At 37.3% G+C, this 25722-nt stretch overlaps 1 protein-coding gene across 1 annotated transcript; it reads left to right on the forward strand.

Annotated features, from left to right (window-relative positions):
* Window positions 1-1021: 1021 nt before the first annotated feature.
* Window positions 1022-14641, forward strand: LOC134542597 (enoyl-[acyl-carrier-protein] reductase, mitochondrial-like). The gene is made up of 4 exons (XM_063386976.1): window positions 1022-1389; window positions 5769-6008; window positions 8501-8775; window positions 14068-14641. Exons 1-4 carry the CDS (start codon window positions 1288-1290, stop codon window positions 14465-14467), a joined length of 1017 nt encoding a protein of 338 aa, XP_063243046.1. The 5' UTR covers window positions 1022-1287; the 3' UTR covers window positions 14468-14641.
* The last annotated feature ends 11081 nt before the right edge of the window (window positions 14642-25722 follow it).

The following is a 25722-nucleotide window of genomic DNA, read 5'->3' on the forward strand; positions in this document are numbered from 1 at the left end:
ATCGTGTGTAGGTTACCTTCACATCAGTCCAAACTGTCAGTTCGGACTGACAGTCCGAACTGAAGGCCTGGACTGATCGTGTGTGGGGAAGGCTTCAGTTCAGTCCGAACTGACAGTTCAGACTGTTCAGTCCGAACTGCGAGCTGGACTGATCGTGTGTGGGGCCCTTTATAGGAATGTTTATTTCTTAATTATTAAGTGAGCAGACTCACTATCGATGAATAGGTGTCCGACCATGTGCCTGACCACGTCCTGCGGTGCAAATAATCAACATTGGACTAGCCAATGATTGACATGCCCAGGCTGGCAGCACAATGTGTCGGGCATACATGGCCGTGGTAACTGGGGCAACCTGGGTGCTGCGGCCATATAACTTATAGTTGTAAGATGTACCTTTTCTTTTCTTTCAGCTCACCTGGCTGGCTGGCAGCCTGGCGGGAAACGACGAAAGTCGCCCCCTAAAAACCAGTCATGCCCAAACCCCCAAATGCGGACAAAAATGTCCAAGTGCCCGCCCTTGCTTAGTAGATATTTTCTACTCTTCCAACTCTTCTTCCTGAGCCATCCTTCAATTCCCGTAGCCAACCCGCATGTAATTAATGCATGAAATGTTGCATCCTGCATGTAAGTGCCCAGGGTTTTCCCTGTGTCTATGCAGGTTTTACCTGGGCCCAACTTATCTAGTTTTAGTCTAGAATAGTCAGTGAGGGGAGTTAGTCATGGCGCCAATCGCTGCCATGGCTGGCCAATCCCCTCCTAGCACACGATGCATGCACCCTCTCCCGCATGGCTAACCCCTGCATGATTAGAGCGTATAGGCTTCGGCCTGAGACGCACTTAGATTCTGTCCCTAATCCAGACCCCTCCCAAACACACTTAGTTTTAATTTAGGTTAGGAAAAAAAAATCGTAGGCTTTCCGTACATCTTAGGCTTCCCAAGCAAAATACAAATTATGGATATTAATAAATTACTGACCTGATAAGCATCACATAATTCAAATGCATTGTCAAACTTAATGCTACAGTTTATAAACATAAATATGCCCGTGTTGTTACCGGTCTACAAAAAAAAAAGCCGAAGTTACATGATAGTGAATTATTTGGGCATTTTCTGGCAAAGTCCAAAACCACGAACAATGTACTTTTCAGGTTACAAAGCATGGGTAATAATATAAGTACAATTAATTATAGATAAGGTCCAGATAAAATCAGTTGCAGGCTATGGTTGCAGGTAATTGAGGACTGTGTTCTTTCGTGTTACGTTATTCAAGAAATATTTTGAGAGAGATGTCTGTTTCATCCAAGAAGCTAGTTTTTTGTGAATTTGGTAATCCGGCGAAAATTTTAAAACTAGAACATGAAGAGCTGCATCCACCAAAGCCAAATGAAGTAAGTACCTAAGTCATTCGTAGCACTTTTGCTGTTTTGAAATTTTTAAAGTTTACTTTTAAGGGGAAGAGAAGTGGTAAAATTGTAGCGACGTGGCTTTACCGTAAATAAAATAATGATTCCCGTAAAGGGAGTTTTTCAGTACCACAGACCATTCTTGTTTCACCCTGAAAACAGCATTAATAATTCCCTACTGGTTTCTGAAAAATTGCTGTGTATGGTTTACATTCCAAAGCCTTGACATTGTTTTGTTGATCCTGTGGGTCTCCATATATAACTACTAGCTGCCCGACCCGGCTTCGCACGGCTATACTAATGGAAAAAAATTAAGCCACATCTCCCATTTACAGTAATGGTAAATAAAAAAAAAATTCAGTGAAAATTTATTACAATGCTGTATAATGTACCGGAGAGATAATGAATAGCACCGATGGTTTCCCGACTTGTGCATGCAACGTACAACTGATGTACCCGTACTTCGCTACGGCAGTCTACAGGCAGATCACTCTTGCGCCGCTCATTATACATGCCCCTCCTTGTGTGTATGCCACTGCCGTGCGATGCCCGTTGCCATGGAGACGCAGAAGGCATGAACAATACAAAATCCTGTTCTCATGCAGACAAAGTACCCACTGTTGCCTGGTTTTAACCACCCATGGGATCTAATTTTCGGAAAATGTCATCCTGCGTAACATAAGGAACATTACTGTGAAGTTTCAAGTCTGTAAAATATATATATACTTGAAAAAAAGGGCAATAAAAAAACAAATTAAACACAGAGAGAGGAAAAAAAACAATAGTTTAGGTATGTGATTTAAAGTGATAAAAAGTATTTAAATACTAATTGAACTCTTATGAGGGTACTGATTGCTTCGTTGTTAAATCACACAGGTATTTTTTACTTGTATGGGAAAATTAAGAATGATAAGGCCTCTAGTGCGTGGCAACAATGTTAATAGGCAATAGGCAATAGGAAATAAACTTCTAGCGCCTGCGGCATTGTCAACACACACTTTGTACGTGTACTGCATGTTGTATCTAACCCCCTCCAACACATTTGATTCTAAATTGGACTTTTAGTAAGGATCCCTAATGTTATTAATAATATAATATAGCCTATAGCCTTCCTCGATAAATGTACTATCCAACACTGAAAGAATTTTTCAAATCGGACCAGTGGTTCCTGAGATTAGCGCGTTCAAACACACAAACAAACAAACAAACTCTTCAGCTTTATAATATTAGTATAGATACATAAGCTGAGTCCCTACTGTGTATCCAAACCCATATTTTTTACCATAATGGAGGTGCTGAGTGCTGGCTTGTTACATGGCATAACACGTAACTTGATGTAAAAAAGGAATTAGAACATTTAATATACGTAATGACAGTTAATTTTTTACATCAGGTTACGTGCTATCGCCCGTAAGAAGTTTGCACTTGGCACTACTAAAAAAAATCACTGTCACAAAGCAAGGAAGATAAAGAGTGGCAACTCAGTGCTATAACTAATGTCAAATATTTTACTAGAACAATATAGGAAACTCATGCCTTTTAACATGGCGAACACTGGCGATTCTTGACTAAAGTGATCCTAGAGGCTTGGTTTTAAGAATGCCCGCAAAATTTAAATTCCATTCTATTGTTGTTGTAGAGTAATTTATTCATACTACATACATTTGTATGAAAACAGTATACCGGTACGTATTCATAATCAAAACAAGTTTTCACAATCTAAAAAAAAAAAAAAAAGTTTTTTTCTCCTAGAATAGGTGTTCATCTGAAAAAAAAGATAAAATCTGAAAAATTGTATTTTTTATACTTCTGTCCCAAAAAACACCTTTATGTGTTTATAGTGTCGCTAACTTAAACTGACCAACCATTTACAACAATTAACAGCAGTTTAAATGTAGCTAACACAACTTTATCAACTGTTAAAAACAGTGTACTATTGGTAAATTAATTCAAAATCTCAATGCTGTTTATTAGTCATCAAAAAAGTATGAGAGCAACTTAAAAATGCATTTTTCAGAATTTTATATAAAAATTTTATAAGAGCACATAGGTAGGCTACTCTAGAAAATTACAATTAAATAATTACAGAAATGGTTTTAAAATCATTAATATAGGCCTATACAAAATAAAAAGAATACATATTTAAAAACATTAATTGTTGCAGATATGTACTAACTTTTATTTCAGACTCAATGAGATTTGTTTCCATAAAGGTTGTAGAGACAATTTTTTCACAATTAGATGAAGATAGTATTATTCTTATTTTAAATGGCAGTTGTGCAAAAGTTCACCAAGAAGTACCAGAATTATGCTTTAAGGGTTGGTAAAGGGAAATAGGGATTGTTTTTAGGACTCTGATATAGACACTGACATTTTACTTATTTTGAAGTTTAGATGTGTAAAATTTCATCAAGTTCGGAATAAAAAATTATTTTTGTTTAAAAAAACATTCAACAAACAAACAATTAAACAAACACAAACTCTTCTTTATATTTATTTATATACACAATCATTTTGATTATGTTTATTAGATTTATTTTCATTGTAAGTAAAAATTAAATGTTCTTCTAATTTGATTATTTTAATGAAAACTAAAATTTATACATTTTTGATTTTGTCTTAGTGAAAGTGTTGGGAAAATTAGGTATAAACCTGTCATAGTGTTCCTGCTTAAAGAGGTTCCCTTTTTTAACATCATTTTTTTTAAATCCAACATTTTCCCTATAAAGTCAATGTATTATTTTCTGCATATAACATTTCACGTATGGTGCACTTCCTGCTTATAACCTTTGCTTTCTAAAATTCAATACAGTAGAACCCTGTTATAATGTTCCTGCATATAATGTTTTTCTGCTTATAATGTCATATTTTTAAAGTCCCAATATTTCCCCCATAAGGACAATGTATTTATTTCCTGCATATAACTTTCATAAATAGTGTAATTTCCTGCTTATAATGTTTGCTTTCTAACAGTCAATAAATGGGGAAAAAATATTTTAAAACCAAATTATTCCAACACTTACGATAAAAAGTTTCCTTTATGTATGTTTATGTTTACAATCACTGCCATACAATACATGAAGTTTGTTAAAATACAATTTTATGCAATATACTGAAGGTACACAATGTTCATAGTTACATGTCAGTTGGCACCCTTAGACAACTCTTCTCTTCCTTGCCATTCCATTGGGTATTCAGATGCACGTACATAGTCCTACGATATTTAAGTTGCCAACCATTGAGCGAGGGCATAACTAAAAGTGTTTTCTATTGCTTACAAATAATTTTTTTTCATTCATACGTAGGAATCCCAAATTAAACATTTTCAGGTGGCGAAGGAGTAGACGTTCTCACTCTTAATGTTGTCATCATGAATCGTGAGACAATTTTACAAAAAATGTGGCAGTGTATCTTTAAAGACAAACAAAATTTAGCCAGGGAACAAGACGAAGTTGAAAAATTGTTGGCTTGTTTCAGAAAATTAATGTTTCAAGTATACTATCTTTGGTTTTAACATTAAAGTTGTTTACATAGCTTGGTGAGTCCATTGGTACAAAGCTCGAACATTGTTAAGTGCTAAATTGAGACTTCCTGCTTATAATGTTTTATTCTTGTGCTCCCTTGAAAAACATTATAACAGGGTTCTACTGTACATACAATTTTCTACAATCACTGCTATACAATAGATGTAGATTGTTTGAATGGGGTTGTATGCAACAAAATCTGTGTCAGAACACTAGTGATACACATTAGTGCTGGCTGACATTTTGTATTTGACATATGAAAGGTTCATAACGTTTGTAGTTTCGGGCCTGTTGGAACCCTTCCTTGTCTTGAAAAATTGTCATTCTAGTGTATTTTCAGATATACTTACATAGTCAAATATTATTTTAGTTTGCCAACTATTCTGCAATGTCAAAAAAGTTTTCAGTTGCTGTTAAAGATTTTAATATATTTCAATCTTAGTAAAGAATCACAAAATTACACATTTTTAAGTGGCAATGGAATTGGAACTAGGCATTCTCACTCTAAACATCACCATCACGAATTTTGAGACAATTTTACATAAATGGGGCAGTGTGTCTTTAAAAGAAGCACGATGAAGTTTAAAAAATTGTTGGCTTGGTTAAGCAAATTCAAGCTTCGAGTGTATCCATCAGTGGTTTTAACATTGAATTTGTTTACGTCGTTTGATGAGACCATTGAAAAAAAAGTTCAAACACTGACAAGTGGTGAATTGCTATTTCCTGCCTGTAATGTATTTTTCTTTAAGCTCCTTGAAAAACATTATGACAGTGTTCTACTGTATAGTTTTTGACTTGACCACGGTGTAGTGTCAAATGTAAATGTGTGTCGCCCTTCAGGTGCTGGTGCGAATGCTGGCAGCCCCGATCAACCCGGCAGACGTGATCGCGCTGAAGGGACTGTACCCCAACAAGCCGTCCCTGCCGGCAGTCGCGGGGAACGAGGGAGTGGGGGAGGTGGTCGCCGTGGGCTCGGCCGTGGGCGACTTACGGCCCGGGGACCGCGTCGTGGCGCAGACGGGCGTCAACTGGGGCACGTGGCGCACGCACGCTGTCTGCGACGCCAAGCGCGTGTTCAAGGTGTGTTGCGGTGTTGCCCATGCCTGTACTCCAAACTCGGGGTCGTGGGACACTGAAACCACAAGCTAACGTTCTCACAGATAACACCGACTTGTGTCCGAGGCCGTAGCATTGAGGTGAGCAGGGGCGCAACAACAGGGGGGTGGGGGGGGGGGGGCAAGGGTATTTTGCCCCCCCTCTGAAACCTTGAAGTGGGGGCAAACGGGGGCAAAGAAAGTGCTGTGTAATCAATTTTTAGAGAGTAAAACTGCTTAAATAGCACCATTTTCCACCTTAAAATACAAATTTTCCCGGGGGAGAACCCCTCGCTTCTATAGGGGGGATCGATAATTCTTTATAAAAAGGTATATTGCCCCCCACCCCCCCTTTTGGAAATTTAGTTGTTGCGCCCCTGGAGGTGAGGGTTGGAAATCAAGGTCAGTAGAGTGACATGAGGAGTAAAAAAGCAATATGGAATAGAAGACTAAACAAATGTTTGTGGAAAATGGCCATATCCACCATTTTTTCCCGCTTAGGTAAAATCATGTGTTTGATCACGCCTGTTATTGAATCTGGACAGCCATGAAGGGAGGTGAGCTAGTGATCTGACCACTCAGCCACCGTGGCTTATCTTGGGACGTAATTCCAGTGCAAGTTTGATATCAGTCTTTAAGTGTTTTATTTTTTCCTAAACAAAATTTTAAAGTAAACTGCTCCATTCAGAATAATTTCACATTCTTTCAGTGAGTAGGATCATATTATCTTCTACTGTAACTATTTTTATTTTTACAAATAGTTTGAAGTACGCAGTTCTTTATTGCAGTTAAAAAGAAATTGCCCTGTATGGAAAAGGAAACAGAATATTAATAGAACCGATTGATACGTACAAGTTCAAGTTGTGAAGTGGTCGGATCACTGACTGTCACGGTGACAGGAAACCCGAGATCATAACCCCCATTTTTTTATCCTATGTTTTTTTCTGATTTTTCCATCCTGTTTTGGTAAACAAGATAAAGATATCGTTGAAAGTATGTAGCAACAATGTTAAAAGTTACTTTAATATATTTAGATGGAGGTTTTAAACATTGGTGTTCACATAATTAGGTAAACATAATTCCCTGTTGCCTTGCTAGTTGCATCATGAATGGCATTAGACACCAGCAGTTTGACCATTGTCTTTTGCTGTGTTGCTATAAAGAAAATGTAAAGAATTACAAATGTGTGTTCGGGTGCTGAGCAGATTATCAGAATTCAGTATTTCTATTCATGGCAATGAAATATATTTATATTAATTTAACATGTAAACTTTGATATTCCAGTATGTTGAGATGCGTGGGTGTTTACTGTGAAATGCCATCTGGCTCCAGTATTACCATCAAATTATGTGACTGAGTTTGTAAACTAGTTTGTTGCTGCATACGACACGTGACAAAAAAGATGAAAATCACTAAAATGTATCCAAATAAACGGCATTTGTACTGAAAGTTAGCAAAGTTTATTTCCGGCAGCATATTATGCTTACTTTTTTATTATTATTATTACTGCTCACTTCAGTTTATAGTCACACATTAAAATATGAACAGTTGAAGACTGCCCACTATATCATGTGGAAATTATAACTGAAAAGGTTTTAGGTTGCTGACATAAAAATAGACATGATTCTGCAAATAGTAGGTCTATTTCATATTATATTTATTTTGTTTATCTTGTTTTGAAAAATTAATGTATGTGTGTTCGTCTTGTACTTACGCGTTTGAACATCATTCATCTGATTGAGTTGAAAATTTGAACAGTTACAATGGATTTTTGCTTTGTTGATGCCTTCTGTGTCTCTATGGCTGCAACAGCCATTGCATCGGTTGTTTATTTTTGTTTTGAGGTGCAGCCATGAGCTTTGTGTGTGTTCTGCGTGTAGACTGCTGTGGCAAAGCACAGGTACATCAACTACATTGCTCACTGTAATTTGTTTATAAAAACTCACATAATTTTGTAAACCACTTTGAATTTGGATTTTTGATGATGAATTTTTTTTTTAGTCCCAGGGCAATTAAAGTGCAACACCAAACACCAACATGATTTTCGGTATTTTGTCAGTTTTTTTCTCCTTTTCTATACCCCAGCGAATACGAGCAGAAATAACCGCTCATCGGAAGTGAACTGAGCAATAATTCTGTTTAAAACATTCATTTTTATTTTTTAATTAACGTTCTACATAATTAAGAGATTTACATATATTACAAAAATGCTGTCACCAAAAATTGATGCGTTAGCTTGTGTTTACAAAAAAAAATTTGTAAAAAATATATATGTAGCAATGGCTACATGGGAAAAAAACTTACCAGAAATGATAATAAGGAAGTAGTGTGAATAGTACCAAAAAAAAAAAAAGATCAGACCATGCAAACCATTTCTTTGTTGCTTGCCACCTTCCCAAAACTGAAGGTTAGTTCAAGATGTGGCGTGTCTGATAATGTCATACTTACCTCATACTGCACGAGACAGCTCGGTCACAGATCCCCAAGGAGCTGGGCGTGGTGGAGGCAGCCACGATGTCTGTGAACCCGTTCACGGCGTACCTCATGCTGAAGGACCTGGTGACCCTGGAGAAGGGCGACGTGGTGGTACAGAACGGGGCCAACAGCTCGTGCGGACAGTTCGTCATCCAGCTGAGCAGCCTCTGGGGCTACCGCACCGTCAACGTGGTCCGGGACCGGCCGGACATCGGCGAGCTCAGGCGGCACCTCGAGGACCTGGGTGCCTCGTACGTCCTCACCGAGGAAGAGCTCAGGTGAGGGGACTGTCACTTTCATGTCTGTGACCACAATCATGTGCACACCATTGCACCTTACCTACTTCAGTCCAGCCACGCTGCTGCCAGCATGATTACTCTGGAAGTAAACACCGTGGCTATATGTCGCCCTCTAGTCTGTCTTTTCGGCAGAAACACTTAGTATGTTGCACAGCCTTTGTCAGTGCGAAGCATTTGCGAAAATTGCGGAAGTGTCGCCTCCCTTAATGAAATGTGTTATGATGATAAATTAAAAATTACTTAGGTAATTTGAGTAGCTTTTGGGAGCAACTGCCATCAGTCCAATAAAAGTTTTTTTTTTGGTCAAGACTTGTGTCCCACTTTAGGAAGGCTAAAGAAATTGTAGCTGTGTCTTTCCAGTGGTAATATACATTTTTCAAAATACAAATATTGTTTTTGTTTTAAACAATTACTAAAATTTTTATGTGTTAATAGCACCACGTTAGCAAAATATAAGTCACAAAATAGTGAAAAAAGTAGAATGTTATGCTGTACAAAAATGATATATTTGAAACATATTTGTCATCATTATTAGTTGTTAACTATGCAAAGTATAAAGTATATATATTCCATGCACAAATATTAGTTCATCAAGGTAATTTAGGTTTTGATGAATGGGAAACATGTTTTCAGTGAATAACTGAACATATTAATACATAAGTACAGTAGAACCCCGATTTAACGAAGTGCTATGGTTACCGAAAATGTTTACTCTAAATTTATGTTTCGTTAAATCCGATTTTCCGATTTTCAATGACCCCCGCACTCATAATCGCGTCCCTACCGTTTCCATATCGTAGACAGGGTCGACGCTGATATCTTGTGCTGCCGTGCTATCTCAGACTTCGTCAACTTTACATCTTCAACGTCTTTTAATCCCGCTCGTACGGCCCCCGGTTCGTACGTACACCTCGGTCGTACATACAGATTTTCAGAAACCGTGAAAAATGAGGCATAAAATAAAAGTTTAAAAATATGTAAAGTGTAAGAAATACGTTAAAGTGTATTAAAATACAGTCGCAACCTGCAGCGTTTATAACAAATACGAGCTACATACACATTGCGTCACAGTAAAAAATAAAAAAATTGGCCGCAAATTAATGGAAAATTTCCGTCAATAGCGCGCCGTACGCGGAGAAAGGTCATTGTACTCGGTCAGCTGCTATTACGGCGCGGCGTAGCCGCCGGCTGACTCTCTTTGTTCGCTGAGCTGCGCAGCACTTATAAAAAACGTATTCCAAAAACTAAACACCGCGCACAAAGCTCTTACTGAGAACTGAGAATAATAAAGCTGTAGCAAACCGTATGTATTCGGTACCGAGTAACAGGTGCGCCATCTAGTAACGAGTAACGAAACGTTACACACGGCTGCATCTCATTACTCGCATTTTTCGTATGTTTTACGCATGCGCGCGCATATTCGATGAATTTGCGTAACAAAGAACGATGTTTGTTTATTAAGTAAAGTATAATTTGGAAATTCGTCGTTAAAGTTTTTTACTGTTTATTAAAGGTATTGTGTGTGTAGACAAAGTTTGAGATTGGAACAGAAACAACGTAAGAAAGTATTGTTTACAAATTAGAAATATGTTTTTATTATCGCGTATTTTCACGGTTTTTTTTTGTTCTTATCTTAAAAGAGATAGTATAAAAAAGCCGCTCTAATGAGATTTAATTGTTTCTTGGTTAACAAAAACTGTTAATTATCAAATATTGTTAATTGTTTATATTCTATTTATTATTATTTACGCGACGTCATACTGTACGCGTACGCAATACGACTCGCTTCGTTGCTGCAACATAACATAGCATGTTATGCGGTATCAGAAGTAACGAGTAATGTAACGTGATAAGATAGTAACGAGTACTAATTGTTATAGTAACGAATACATACGGGGACGCTTTTTTCGTTACTTTTACACCTCTAGAGAATAATGATAATGGCGTATTGGTGTGACGTGGTCACAAGTTGAAAAAACCTGGAGGATGGGAAAGGAAATATTTGGAAACGTGTGATTATTGGCTAGCACTGTTACTATGCGGGCGTGTTTGGAAGATAACGTGGTGAGTCAAGCCAGGCATAGAAGAGGGGGAGGGGGATGCGGACAAAGAAACCCTTCATGACGTCATGTGTCGCGGACAGTCTATCTATCCAGGCGCGCGCAATGGCACGCACCTACGCAATTCAGTTACAGCGCCCGCAGTTTTTAAGCAATTTGAACAACTTTTTTAATTTTTTCGTATTTGGACAGATGATGCAAAGGCACATATTAATATATAGTACCTCCATTCTATTACTGACACCACAAAGTGTAATTTTTAATAAGATTCCATTACTATTTAATTTCATTTTTTGGAAATCTATATTATTATTTTAATAAATTGGTGTTTTTTTAATGGTTCCTGAAAACCTTTACGTTAAATCACTGTTTTCGTTAAATCCGTGTTCGCAAAATCGGGGTTCTACTGTAGTATGGTGGGTAAAGTTTATGCTTAAAAAAAATATAAAACTAATTACATATATGATAAAACACTAACCTTTGAGGTTCTTATTGATCAACTAAAAAGAAATTTCTGTGGCCCTTTGGCCTCTACTGTACGTAGTGTAAGTGACTTGACTGCTGGAGCTGGTAGCCTGCTCCTGGCATGGGTTGTCATAGCTGACATTCAGCCTGGTTCTGCTATGCACATATTGTTACCCAATATTATCTGTTCCACCATGAATATTCACCTGCTGAGAAGTTTGGCATGAAGGTTGCTACTCCTGACAAAATGTGTGGACCAAATTACACGTTTTACATGGCTATTAAAGGAGTTTAGTTTTAAAAGCATACTATGACATAATTTGTGCCCACATCACTGTTTTAATTTTGATATATAAATATCTTGGCTCTCTGTATACAGCATTTGGTAGAAGTAATTTCGTGAGTGAAATGGAAGTAAACTAGATGGAAATATGTAAATACGGTGCTGACATCTGCGGAAGTCTCAAAAAAACTCAAAACTATTGCGGATCCACGTGATTTCTCTGTATAAATTACTTTCGTAACATGGCTGAATTTACATCGCCCATAGGCATTAAAAAATAAAACTTATGATAGTACAACTATCCTTTATTACTACTATATGTTATACTTTCTAGTCACTGAAAGAAATACATAATAACAACTTCAAAAATATGCATTACAATTTTGACAATCCTTAGTTAACATTGAAATGTAGGGATAGCGCAGCGTTTGTCATACTGTAGACTGTAGAGACACAAGAAATTGTTAGCCTGCATATATAGTGCTGCATTCTTAATGCTTTTGAGAAATAACAAAATGTTAAATATCTTTGACCCCATGTTTGTTTCAACACAATTTTCATGGCTTGATAAATTATAAGTATTTTTAAATTTGCAATTACCGTGTTTTATCTCATAATTGTCTCACCGTTATTTTAGGGCGTCAAAATTTGGATAAAAAACTTTCGCGTAAACGTCGCATGATGTTTTTGGTCCCGCTATTAAATTCAGAGCGCTTTGCGTAGTTATTTTTCCTGTATAAAACAATGCATTTTAAATTTGAAATCTAATATTAATTCGAACATTACCACTTACTTATTTAATTAACGAAAATACGAAGTTGTATGGTGTGTAAATTTTCTTTTAAAGAGTTTTTTAAATGCAGTGTACCACTTTTAAAAATTTAGCCAGCGCTAGTTGCCATCATTCATGTTTGGTTATGTTAATTCCCGTGTAGAACGCGCGCACGTAGTCAAATATAGATATCAATAGCTCGCCGATTGCATGCAACGCGCGCATTCTGTCTAGAACTGAGTTAACTACATTTTATAGCCCGCGATTTTGTGGTCTGTACGACGACAATAGTTATGCATTAGTTACGGCTCACGTTCGAGTCACGGTTTTCGTTTTTCTGTTTAAATTTGAACAAAATGTTTTTCTTTCATGACTTATTAATTTAAATTGTTTGGCGTGCTTTTGTATACTCTACTTTTTAAATAATTGTACTGTCCATAAATAGGTTTGGTTTTTTTGAATAATGTTATCTAAAAAAAATATATATATTTTTCGTATAAAAATCACACCCCACTTTTTTCAAACTTGATTTTAGTATAAAATGTGGCGCGATTATTTGATAAAACACAGTATTATCTTGTTATGACTATTCAAGTTAACAAAATGAATCCCATGATAGTTTCACTACCATAAAGTTTATTTTGTCATACCAATACACTTAGTACATCCCCGATGTTTGCAAAAATCAATACAGTATATACAGGTGCATGTTGCCACACGTGGGTCCGCCATCTTGATGACTTCGGCTTGTGGCTATAGCAGATACGAGCATGCGGATTGGCCTTTCAACTATTAAATTTCTGTTGTGTAATGCGTGTTTATTTCATTGAATTCTGGTGCATACTAAAATTTCCCCCTTAACACACCTGAAACAAATTACCTAAAAAAATGCAGGCGATGATATTTCTGGTCTAGGGGAAAATATCACATGTTCAGTGTTGAGGCATTTATATGTGATACATTCGGTACTCTTGGCAAACCCTGAGAAATAAGTAGTACCAACTTGTTAAACGAATTATAATTAGGTTTTAAAAAGAGGAAATATTTAATATTTTCCCCTAAAATGAATACTTTTCATATACATATTTATCAGACATGGCATTATTAAAAAAATTATGCAATAAATTTTGTGTCAGAGAGAGAGATTGGCTGAGAGAGAGATGTGCAGAAAGAGATGGGTATAGAGAGAAATGTTAAGAGAGATAGCGCAAGAGGTAGGATAGGTAGATAGAGAGATAGAGAGAGAAAAAGAGAAGTAGAGAAGAGAGAGGTAGAAAGATGTAGAAAGGAGGGGAGGCTGGTTGTGAGAGGTAGAGTATGAGAGAGGTAGAGTATTAGAGTGTAGAGAGAGGTATAGAAGCGATGTAGTGTATGAGTGGTAGAGAGAGTGGGGTAGAGGGGGTAGAGTGAGATGTGTTGAGAGAGAGAGAGATAGATAGATGCCTGTGCCCTAGGGATTTTCCCTTTCCCCTTCCTTTAGAGCTCTGATACTGTGAAGTTAAACACCATGTTAAACTGTAGCCTGCAGTGATTACCGATGTAACGATGTAAAGTGCGTGCTGTTAAGTCTTGGTATTCAGTGGTAACAGATATCACATGGTTATTTGATGCTCAGTTTCTTGGAAGTGAAGTGTTAACTTGTATGACACGTGAGCGTGTTCCTTGCTGGCAGTGGCTGGTTGTGTGTGAAGGGACACGCAGATCTTCGAGAGCGGGGGGGTCGCCCGGCCGAAGCTGGCGCTGAACTGCGTCGGCGGCGCCAGCGGGGAGACGCTGGCCAAGCAGCTGGCGCACGGCGGCACGCTGGTCACGTACGGGGCCATGTCGAGGCAGCCGGTCCCGGCCCTCGCGCCGTACTTCATCTACGAGGACCAGACGTGGCGGGGGTTCTGGGTGTCGGCGTGGATGCGGAAGCACGCCGGCTCGCCCCGGCACCTGCGCATGCTGGCGGAGGTCTCTCGCCTGCTGGTCGAAGGGAAGCTGAAGGTGCCTGCGCACACGCTGGTGCCCATCGCTGCGTTCCAGGAGGCGCTCGCGTCCAGCGAGGCCGGCTTCAAGGGCTTCAAGTACATCTTTGACTTCCGGGCGTAGCAGTGTAGTGGTTCCACTTCATGGCAAAGTGATATTGTCTTGGGACTGGTGACTTGTATTCATTTATTCATCACTCGAAACTGTGAACCAATCTGTTGTTTAAAAAAATATGGTTGATAAGTTCACAAATTCTTACTTGAACATAAGAATTTAATAAAAGATTCATTTTTGGAACAGCTATATACTTTAATAAAATAGGTATATAGTTTTGTCTGCCTGCATGTCTGCGTGTTGTTCACGTATACCAGAGAAGGAAGGGTCTAGAGCCATGAAATTTGGAAGGAATATTCTCTAGGTGGGTCCATTTGCATGTCAAAAAAAAATTTAATTAGGTTTTTTTACTTTATATGTTACACTCTGGGTAAGTAATGTAACAATCTTAAATAATAGTGAGCTGTGGATTATAGCCTGTAGTTTATTCACAATGCTCAAAAAACAATTTCATTACAGGATTACAAACATGACAAATAAACCGAGCATTATAGTGTGGGTTCGAACCTTGAATTCAATCACTCGTTTCAGCTGGAAACACACAAACCATTGGGATTAAGTATCAAGCAAATATTTTATCAATGCAAGCAATTACTAAAAAGAATATTACGGGCTGATAATTTAAAAACGTGGGTCATGAAAAACAAGGATTTTCAAAATATAATTGAAATTGAGCTTGTTAAGACTACAGCACATAGCTAACATAAAAAATTTACAGCCCAAAAGAAATAATTTGAAAAGGAACTTCAGAATTATGAGGTATATAAGACACTAAAAAATAAATACTTAAAATGGTTCATGAGGAATCAAGCAAAAAAAACTCACCCAAAAGGCAGTAGGGAGCAACAAAATCACCACATAATCAAGTGGATTTGAAATAAAAAATTAAACTACAGGAAAGCACCAGTACAACGAACTTCAGTTAAACGAACACTTCACTTAACCGAACTCATTGTTTGGTCCCGCCAAAAACGTATATAATAACCTTGAATTTTATTTCATCTTAACGAATTTTACGACGGTCCGTTTCTTCCTGAAACAAAAATATTCACTTGAACGAATAACCTTGAGGCAAATTTTGAAAAAAATTACCATCCAAAAACTTGTACTTTATTTTTAATTTTCTTATTCAAACGTAACAGCGTGTACGTAAACAAAAACAATAACGGAACTAGTATGTGTGCGCATGTACTGTCGACATGAGTAGATTAATTCTCGTGTTTTGAAATAGTAATGGAATGGTATTACGTCCGTTGTACGATAAAAATAGTACATATTCTCGGACTTTTCGTTTGTTGGCTACTAACATCATGATAATTTTTGTACGGTACTTTGGCTACCCTGTGTTGTTTTAATTTATTTCTTGAAATTCATTTTTTTCACCATATTGTTTTTGTCGTGTCTACAGACGTGAAATTTTTTTCCTTTTTTCAATAGTGTTGTGTTCTTCAGTGCCGGTTGTGGGAAGCCTACAACTCACGTAGTTTCGGTTCCCTGCAAGAATTTCCGAAGATTTCCGAAGTTTTGCGTTTCAGTATTAACGCCACTTCAGCCGCTAAATCAATGAAAACAAGCATGTTGTGACTAACCTACCCTTCGATTTTTTTAATTTCAATTTTTGAGAGAAATCCAAAGTTGCACGAACGTGGTAGGAAACAGAAACTACGTGAGTTGTAGGCTACTGGCCGGTTGTAGAAATGAAGCGTGTATCTGGGGGATAAAAAAAAGAATGCAATTCTTCAAAACTTTCGACCTAAGACCTAACTATTCAAAAGAATGGCCATGCTTGTCGTCTTCAAATGTTTTGGAACACCACGCGTTTTGTAATGTATGCACGTTTGACTTTTCGATTGCACATGGTGGAAGGGATGACTGTAGAGGGCACATTGAATTAAAGAAACAGGCGGAACATTTGATAGTCATGACGAGCAATAAATCCATATCGTAGTTTTTTCGCTACATCTGAAAAAACGAAAGTAACGAACGCAGAGTTATTGTTTACAAGTTCTTTTGTTTGTCTTCTGTTGTTTGTTTATAAGACAGTTCTTATCCAACCAGGATAAAAGAAGCAAATAAAAAGACAATTGTTGTTCAAAAGTATAACTTTGAATACTTTGAATTGAAGGTTGAAAATTTCCTGTAAAATTAATGACATTTCTTACATATTCAGATGATTGTATTGTTCAAATAGTTTTTTTTCTTCGATTCATTAATTTTCATTGTATTCATATACATAGGCCTACATTTTTCATTGCATATTATTGTTCTTTGTTTTCTCTTGTGTGTCATAATTCCTCAGGAAAAATTTATTGTGCATGATTTACGCGTACTTTTTTCATATAATTGTCATTACTGATGGGTGTGATTTGAGGTTGGCATCTCTGCCTACAATGTGTCTCCTGACCATAGACAAAGCATCAGCAGAGAGTATGTGAACAGGTTCTTCAAGCGGCCATAGACAAATGACTGAGATACTGAACCTTAAACACTTAAGGTGTTTCATGTGTTTATCGGTATACATATTTATAACAATGCTTATGTTTCAGTATAAAGAACTTCAGTATAACAAACTCAACTATTTTTTGGTCCCTTCATGTTCTTTATAGTGAAGCTTTCCTGTATGATGTTTACATGATGAATGACCACAGGAGAAGGGCAACACCAAGGTCATCTTCAAAGAAGGAAAACAATCATAGACATAAACAAAAGATGTCGAAACTGGTAGACCAAAATTTCACAAACACACGGTTTGATCTTAAATAATAATTAAATTCTATGGAGATTATGATTTAAATATTATTTAATGTAAATGTTATTTAAACTTTAGCTTCAATATGTTAACCATCCATTTGTTTTTCTATAAATCTTGAGGCATACAATACCCTCTTTAATCGCATAAGGGGGTACTTTATCTCCCTTATTATTCAATATTTATATCAATGATATTTTTAAAGCTCTTCATCATACTACTGGTTTTCTGTTTGCTGACGATCTTAAAATATCCAGAGAAATTTCCTCCTTAAATGACTGTCTGCTTCTTCAATCTGATATTACTGAAATTGATAATTGGTGTAAAATGAATTTAGTTTCACTTAACAAAGATAAAACAAAAATTATTTCTTTCACAAGGAAAATTCATCCAGTTAAATATGATTATTTTCTTGACAACTCAAAAATTTCCAAATCTCTTATTATAAAAGATCTTGGTGTTATTCTTGACTCCAAACTATTCTTTCATCAACATGTTAATTCTTTAGTATCCTTTTCCCGTAGAACCTTTTATTTAATAAATTATATACGTAACTTACTATGCATCTAATATTGAATCCATTCTTACTCTTTATTTGTCCTTAGTTAGAAGTAAACTCGAATATTGCTCAGTTATCTGGAACAGTATTAACACCACCGATAGTGACAAAATTGAATCCATACAAAATAAATTTTTCAAAATAATTAGTTCTAGACACCATCAATTACCCAAATTAGAATCTCTTTCAAATCGTCGCATCCATCTGGATGCCCTGTTTGTGTTTAAGTGCTATAGTTCAAAAATTAATTGCTTATACTTACTTGACAACTCTGGTATTCGAGTCCCGCAGTTCAAAAGCCGCCTTCGATCCCTATTATGTTCCTTACACAATAATAATGATTTAATTTACAGACTTATCTCAAATTTCAATAAATATGAAAATTTTATTAAAAACTTTAAATTTTAATTTTTTTGATTACCCTAATATCTTGAGTAATTTTATAATCCTGTTTATTCTTCCTATTCTAGATCATTTAGTTAAGATTATCTCAGTTGCTGTTTTGTTTTGTTTTGTTTTGTTTGTTATTGTGTCGTCTTTTATTATCCTGTGTATGTTGTATTTATTCGCTTGTATGTGTCGTCTTTTATTATCCTGTTTATGTTGTATTTATTCGCTTGTATGTGTCGTGTTTCTATTACTTGTTCTGTGCACACCTCCATAGCTTCGGCTGTTGGTGTGCATGTCACAAATCCAATAAATAAACAATAAATAAATAATCGTCGCACCCATATTATAGGGCGTCAAAATTTGGATAAAAAAACTTCTCACGTAAACGTTGCATGATATTTTTGGTCCCGCTATTAGATTCTGAGTGCTTTTTGTAGGTATCTTTTCCGTATAAAACGGTGTATTTTACAGTAGAAATCTAATATTTGTCGCGGTTCAGGTTTCCAGAGGGTCCCTACGGTGTTGATTGGTAATGGGCACCACCACGTGGAAGGGCACGTGGATACGTCTCAGGGTGTGACGTCGCCCATGTGAGGCAAGACTGGACCCTCGGTTAGCTCCCTTAGTACGCTCAGACCTGGCCCGCTCTCAGCGTCGGGCACGCTTATGTTATAACAAGTAATAGTGGGCTCTCCAGGCATTCCACACGCCTGCTCACGATGTATAGAGTATAGGTGGCCACGTGGTCTGTGCAAAAAAAATACAAGAAGACGATTATAATTAAGATATTTAATATATGCGCATACTCCCATACATGATCACACGAGGTGTGTCTCCAAGATCCCAGGCACCTAATCGGAACACAGGAATAATGCCCACGCACGTGGCCTGCACAAGTGATTACTTAAGACGTGAAAATACTCGTTAAGAGTTGATAAATGATTACGTTAAACAGTCCCCCGACCGAGGCAGGCCCCGAGGATACGTGAAAGAGAACTGAAATAATTAAGCAAAAACAGAATTTATAGTCAGCGAACAAAGAGTGAAGTCCCTGGGTGCCGAAGGCAGCGTCTTACCTCGGTCGTTTGGGGCGTGGAACTGGCCGAGCGCAGGGCTCCCTCGAAGCAACATGATGCCTTCCCGCCTTGCCAGTTTACCGTTACGCCTTTCCGATTAAGTGCCTTGTAGTCTTACATAAAGAAACACAAAAACACTCCTAAAATAATACATGTTCTCCCACAGCTCTATTACTATTTAACCTAGAGTTATTAATTAATTAAATTATATATACATGTCGACTTCGTTCATGTCCAGGTCCGCCCGGCAACGTCTTTAACTTACATACTAAAACTTATATTTTAAACAAAACAAAAACTGTCCCGCCTCAGTGGTGACACAAATGAATGGGGAAAAAATAAAAAGCTATACAATATAATTATTACAAATTTAGGAGGACGTCGCACTGCCACTACAGCGCCCTCTTGAGGTAGTTCGTGGTGCGCTATTCAAACATACAAACACACGACTACGTACTCGTAATTATGTTCTAGTATCTTGTTCCTTAATTGTTTTAAGGGGTCGAGTCCTCGGGGTTTTGTGCCCTTAAGTTTATTTGAGTCTAATGGGGTCACGCCCGAGGTGCTCGCCTGACTCATTCCCGCTGGGCTAGGGGTGCGCTCTGAAAACAGGATCTGGTACTAGCGGTGCGGAGCATGGCCTTAGAGGCTGTGGTTGGGACGACGTCATTCTTGATGATTTTACAGTATTTTAAATGTCACACACTTATACCAACCAACCCATTTTAAAATATCACATATTTATACTAGACATCTGCGAATTGTGATTTTTCAGTTCGAATCGAATTCGAATTGAATTTCAAAATAATTCACAAGTTTCGAATTTTTTTCGAATCGAATTTGAGAATATTTATTAAAATAACATAGATCATTAAAAAATGTTAACATACCACCTTTGAAAAACTTGTCACATAATTCACAGTTTAAATCAAGTAACTAAAATTAAAGTGAGACTTTATTGAAGAAGCAAAACCAGATTCTCAAAAATTAAAAAAAAAAAAATTAAAAATTAATTGTCTGTAGCACTAACATAAATCACTTTACAAATCATTTCAAATTGTCATGGAGAATGGCGAGTTCATCGACATGGTGCGGCAACAACAATTATCTGCGGCTGGTAACTATGTTGCCTGCTGTAGAGAAAACTCTCTCACTCGCCACCTTATTTAGCATGTTTGACTTTCAAGGATAAAAATATTAACATAAATATCACTGCATAAGGAAGTGGTACAAAAGAAAAATAACAAATTTACAGTTTTTATCGCTTAAGCATCGCACATTTTATTCTAAAATCAAGTTTATAATTAGGGGTGAGACCGTGGGTTCACTCTTAGCTGAGTTTTGAAATAAGCACCGTCGTATCACTGCGCCGCATCAGCAATTGATAGGCTGAATTCATCTTGCCTGCCAAGCACTAGTTGCAACACACACACTTCAGTACAGTCGGTGCTAATAAAATAACGGAGAAGTAATATAACAGGAAGCACCGTAGCACTTTGTTCAGCGTAGGTGGTTCATTAGCGAAGAAAAAACTATGCACTTTACACCTAATAGCCGTCTTCACAAAATCATCACAAGTTTTGATAACAGGATACTCAAGTTTTTCATTTCTTCCCGGGAGTTGTTAATGTCCCAGTGTCCTGTAATTCTTTCCTTGCACAAAGCACACTCGTAAAGAACACTCGTAAATTCCGCAGTTAAACTCGCGATATCGTTCACACGACAATCCGGATATCTGTCTGAAAATGTTTTAAAAACATTATACACAATAGTTTTCTGTGGACTTTTCAAAGACTTTCCCGTTCTGTGCTTTACAAAACTCGGTCCGGCGCGGCGTCAGCCATTACAAACCATGCGCACGCGAATCCGAAATACAACTGTTGCGCCGGGCATCAACTGTACACTACACACAGCGTCTGCTAACATAATTGTAAGTAAATACTTGCTGACACATTAAACTGTATTGGATATTAATGGTGAAATGCTATAATGCTATATAACAACAATTGTTATAAAAAAAGGCAGTGTAAAAATAATTACAAATGGTACGTAACCAATGGACTATTTCTTGCGCATGAATAATGTGCGCTGCGGCCGGCAGCCAATGAAAATGTTTGTTTACAAGAGGCTTTGTTTATTCCAAAACTCAGGTAAGAGTGAACGGAGAATACTTTCATGCAAAAAAAAAAGTAAAGTAATCCATAAAAACAAAACCTAATCATGGAAAGTACGTTTATTTAAAACGTAGACTTTGCAAAAGCACGCTAAATAATTTAAATTAATGAGTGATGTAATAAAACCATTTTATTCAACGTAAAAAAAAAAGAAACCCGTAACAAGAACGTGATTTGTAACTAACGATCGTGCGGGTTAACTCGGTACCTGACAGAGCGTGCGCGTGAATGCAGTCTGCAAGCTATCAATATCAATTTTCGACTACGTGCGCGCGCTCTATACAGAAATACAGGAATCAACACAACCAAACTGGCGCTGCTTACGTTTTTATAAGCGGTATAAAGCGACTCCCGAGACGTTAAAGATGAAGTTTGTAACTTTTAAAAATGTCTTTAAAACACGATTTACACATCAGATTACTTTGTAATAGGATTAATTAAGTTAGTAAGCAATTTTTTTCAGAACGAACGGCGTAAACTGCGTAAAGCAATAGGCGCGTTGTATACAACGGGAATATATTGCATTACATCAAATGAGGTTAAAACGGGACCAAAATAAAATGTTTCTAATAACGTGAAAACGTAAATAACGGTAACGTAAATAAGGGGTTTCGCTGTATAATTTTTTGTAAGTGGATGATGTAATCGTCCATTTAAATTTCTTTTAAAAATGGGGGAGGGGGATGTCTTATATTAGTGTACCCAGGCCAGATTTTGCAAGTCAAATTATTGTAAAATGAATTCGATTCCAATTAACGAATCGAATATCAAAAAATTCGAACTCGAATTCGGAAATTTCGAATATTCGCAGAACCCTAATTTATACCTAACTTCACCATTTGATAAAATGAGAAACTACTTGAAGTATCACAATGCCATCTTGCAGAATAATTTGAAAACATTCCATGAAATTAAGAAAAAATCTTTTCAAGGTTGTTGCCCCACTGACAAGGCTATTCTTCAGAATTACTGATTATTTTTCTACAAACTAAAATTTTTCTACAAACTAAAATCAGATTTGTTTTTCAGAAACTCAAAAAAATAATGTGTAAGATTATATCCATAACCCTTAAATCCAACCAAAAAATGTAAATAACTTACTGTTGAATCATTAAAACATATGGTAGGTACTAAATACATAAAGCAGTACAGCAACTCATCTTTGGGCATAAACAGGGCAGAACCTACACAATAGCTGAATCTGATCACATAGGGACGTGTCCACAGCACATATATCTCTCCATAGGTACCTTAGCAAATGCAGCCACAATGTAAAGGACACATTCATTTCTAATGGATGGATAGTATCCAAATACTTTTACTGCTAGTTCCACCTGTTCACAATTGGTCGTGCTAATTTGCACATAGCCATTTTGATTTGTAAAATCTACAAATATTCAGAAAAATGTAGGTAACAATGACCAATTAAAAAATAAATTATGTAGTGTAGCGGTTATAAATGTTAGCGATCAAAATAAAATGTTTATGATGAGTTTCAAATTATTAAAAATACTTAAAATGAGCATTAATACACTTATAAGTTTAACGTTCATCTTTCAGTAATTTTTATTAACTTTACATTTGTCTCTTTTTGAGATATATATGCTTATAACTTTTGAAACAAATCCTATGCCAAGAAACTTAACTAATATTATATACAAACAAAACTATTCCAAAGCTAATGGATGTAGGGACGCATTACTGAATGTGTGTCTCGCATCCCTAGAAATCTCTATTTAGTGGACGGATGACAATTTGGAAGCCATGCAAAGATGACTGCGTCCATTACAATACACTGAGTGGTTCCCTTAGCTAAGGCTAGTATTAAGATACAGCTCATATGTACATTTCTAAATATTGTAATTATTTTAGTAAATAAAACATGGATACAAGGCTAAATGTATGTAAAACACTCTCTAATATTTGGAAGTTCATTCACAAAAACGAACCACATTTGGAAGCACATTTGAAAAAGGAAGCATATTTGGAAGCACCTTTAAAAAAGAAGCACAATTGGAAGCACATTCAAATTGGTAGGATACGATCCCATCAGTAGAGATACGCCCCCATCAATTGGGATGTGATCCTGTTGAAGAGATTCGTTTCCATCAACGAATACAATTTTATCAATGGGATATGATCTCATCAAGGGATACATCTAATCAGTAGGATATGATTGACAGAATACGATAGCATACAATATGATACAATGTATTTGGCACAATCTGGTTTGGCTCCATCTGTGTTGGGCTCCATTGCTAATTAAAACTAATGATATTTTAATCAGGTGGAATTCAGATGAAAACATTCATTACTCAGTCGATTACTATACCTTGATACATTTGAGAAACACTATAATGCAAGACGATTTTCCTTTCCCTTGAGAGCTTGCAGAGCCCTCCTGCTCTTGCGATTGTGAGTGAGTGTCATGAATCCCACATGAAAGAGTGACTGACTGTACAACAATTGTTGACAAGAATCAAAACTACTAGTAACAAGTTTTTTTTGCATGAGATAAATTAACTTTCTCAGCTTAATAAAACCATTGTAGCAAATTAGAGCCATTGTAGCAAATTGGAACCTTATAGTCTCTTAGACATGTGACCTCATAGTCTTGTAGCCATGTTGCCTCTTAGTCACGTAGTATCATAGCCTTGTAGAATTGTAGTCTCGTAGCCAAATGTCATTGCAGCCCTGTAATCTCATAGCCTTTTAGCCAGACGTAGCCTGATTCCAAATGCATTGTATCCTATTGTATGTGGTCATATCCTTCTGTATCCTGTCAATCATGTCCTACTGATTAGATCGTGTCCATTTGATGGAATCATATCCCTTGGTGATATATCCTCTTACTGATGGGATCAGATCTCTTTCATGGGGTCATATTCCTTTGATTGAATCATATTCCTTGATAACTCGTATCCCTTGATGGTATCATATCACTTTGATTGGAATGTATTTCTTAAAATGGATGGGATCATATCCCTAGATAGTATCGTTGTGGTCATCTGGGGACTAGTCCCTAATGTTACGGTGTTGCCGGCTACTCAGGGGTTCAATAGAGGGGGTTCGTGCCGCTTGGCCGAGGGATCTAGTCTCACCATAAATAACAAGTCCAAATAAAGTTTCCGGGTCCTTTATACACATCAATTTATACACTTTATATGGGGCTACCGCGGATCCGCCTGTGGCAATCTCGATTAGGGCGTTGTCCGGTTCCGCGCGCTTCTGCTTTGTTAAATACGGGAAGTCCCGCCCGTGCCGATATAGACCCTTTCTTACTAGAGGTGACGCTAAACACAGCTGACGTAGCCTGATGAAAAATGATGGGGAAAACGTCACAAGATCCGTATGTCCCTATTCCGATAATTACTCCACTGACATAGTCTCTAGGATTAACTAAAGAAGCAATAACTTGTGTACCTACAAAGTCTCACGTCCAACCCGATGACTGACAAACTATACGAAACAAAGACTGGGGAGACGCGTATGAAAACTATACTAGCGACGGCTATCTTTCAGCTCAATAATTCACGACTCGCATTGAAACTTGAACGAAAAATGACTGTTTCTAAAACGAGACTGAAACTATGTTTAACTAACGCACGGCACAGCTCACGACTGTTATTGACGTCACGCACGGTCAAGTCCTCTCAGCTCGAACTCTCTCACCACCAGCGCGGAGCGACGCCTCTCCCGCGACCGCTGCCTCTCGTGCCAGGACGACTGACTCTCTCCCCGCTCAGCGTGCCCGTGCGCCCGCGTCACCCCCCTTCTCCACGAGCCCACGGAACACGCTGATTGCCACAGGCTGAAACCACGGCCTTGGCGCCCCCATACCTGAAAGAGAAATACACACGCCACCCTGCACCACACTCGTAGCACCACTATGCAAGAGATGGCGCTGACGAGGCATTGCGACCTGAAGGAGCCGGGGAGACACTTGGGTCGACGTCAATAGGACGTTATCTAGGCTACATTAAATTTTTTAAATTTTCCGGAAGTTTATAGAAGTTTCCAAAATATTTCCAGAAGAAATAGGTACTTTGAAATCTACATACGCCTGTATGCTATACCGAAATCTCTTTTTTTTCCCTTATAGCCTATGTTAAACTAAAGGTTTGTGGGAATGGTCCAGGTTAGATGAGGGCCTAGGCGTGTCTTAGGCCGAAGTCTACACACCTTATCATCCTGGTATTTAAACAGGCGGGAAAGGTTACGCGCCTTTTGTACTACAAGAGTTCTTACACCATTGAATACATTTGATTTGTTTGAAAAATCTTGCAAGTTTTATCTAAATTTTTGTTGAAACTATT

The sequence above is a fragment of the Bacillus rossius genome (assembly GCF_032445375.1).
Source record: "Bacillus rossius redtenbacheri isolate Brsri chromosome 9 unlocalized genomic scaffold, Brsri_v3 Brsri_v3_scf9_1, whole genome shotgun sequence".
Classification (NCBI taxonomy): Eukaryota; Metazoa; Arthropoda; class Insecta; order Phasmatodea; family Bacillidae; genus Bacillus; species Bacillus rossius.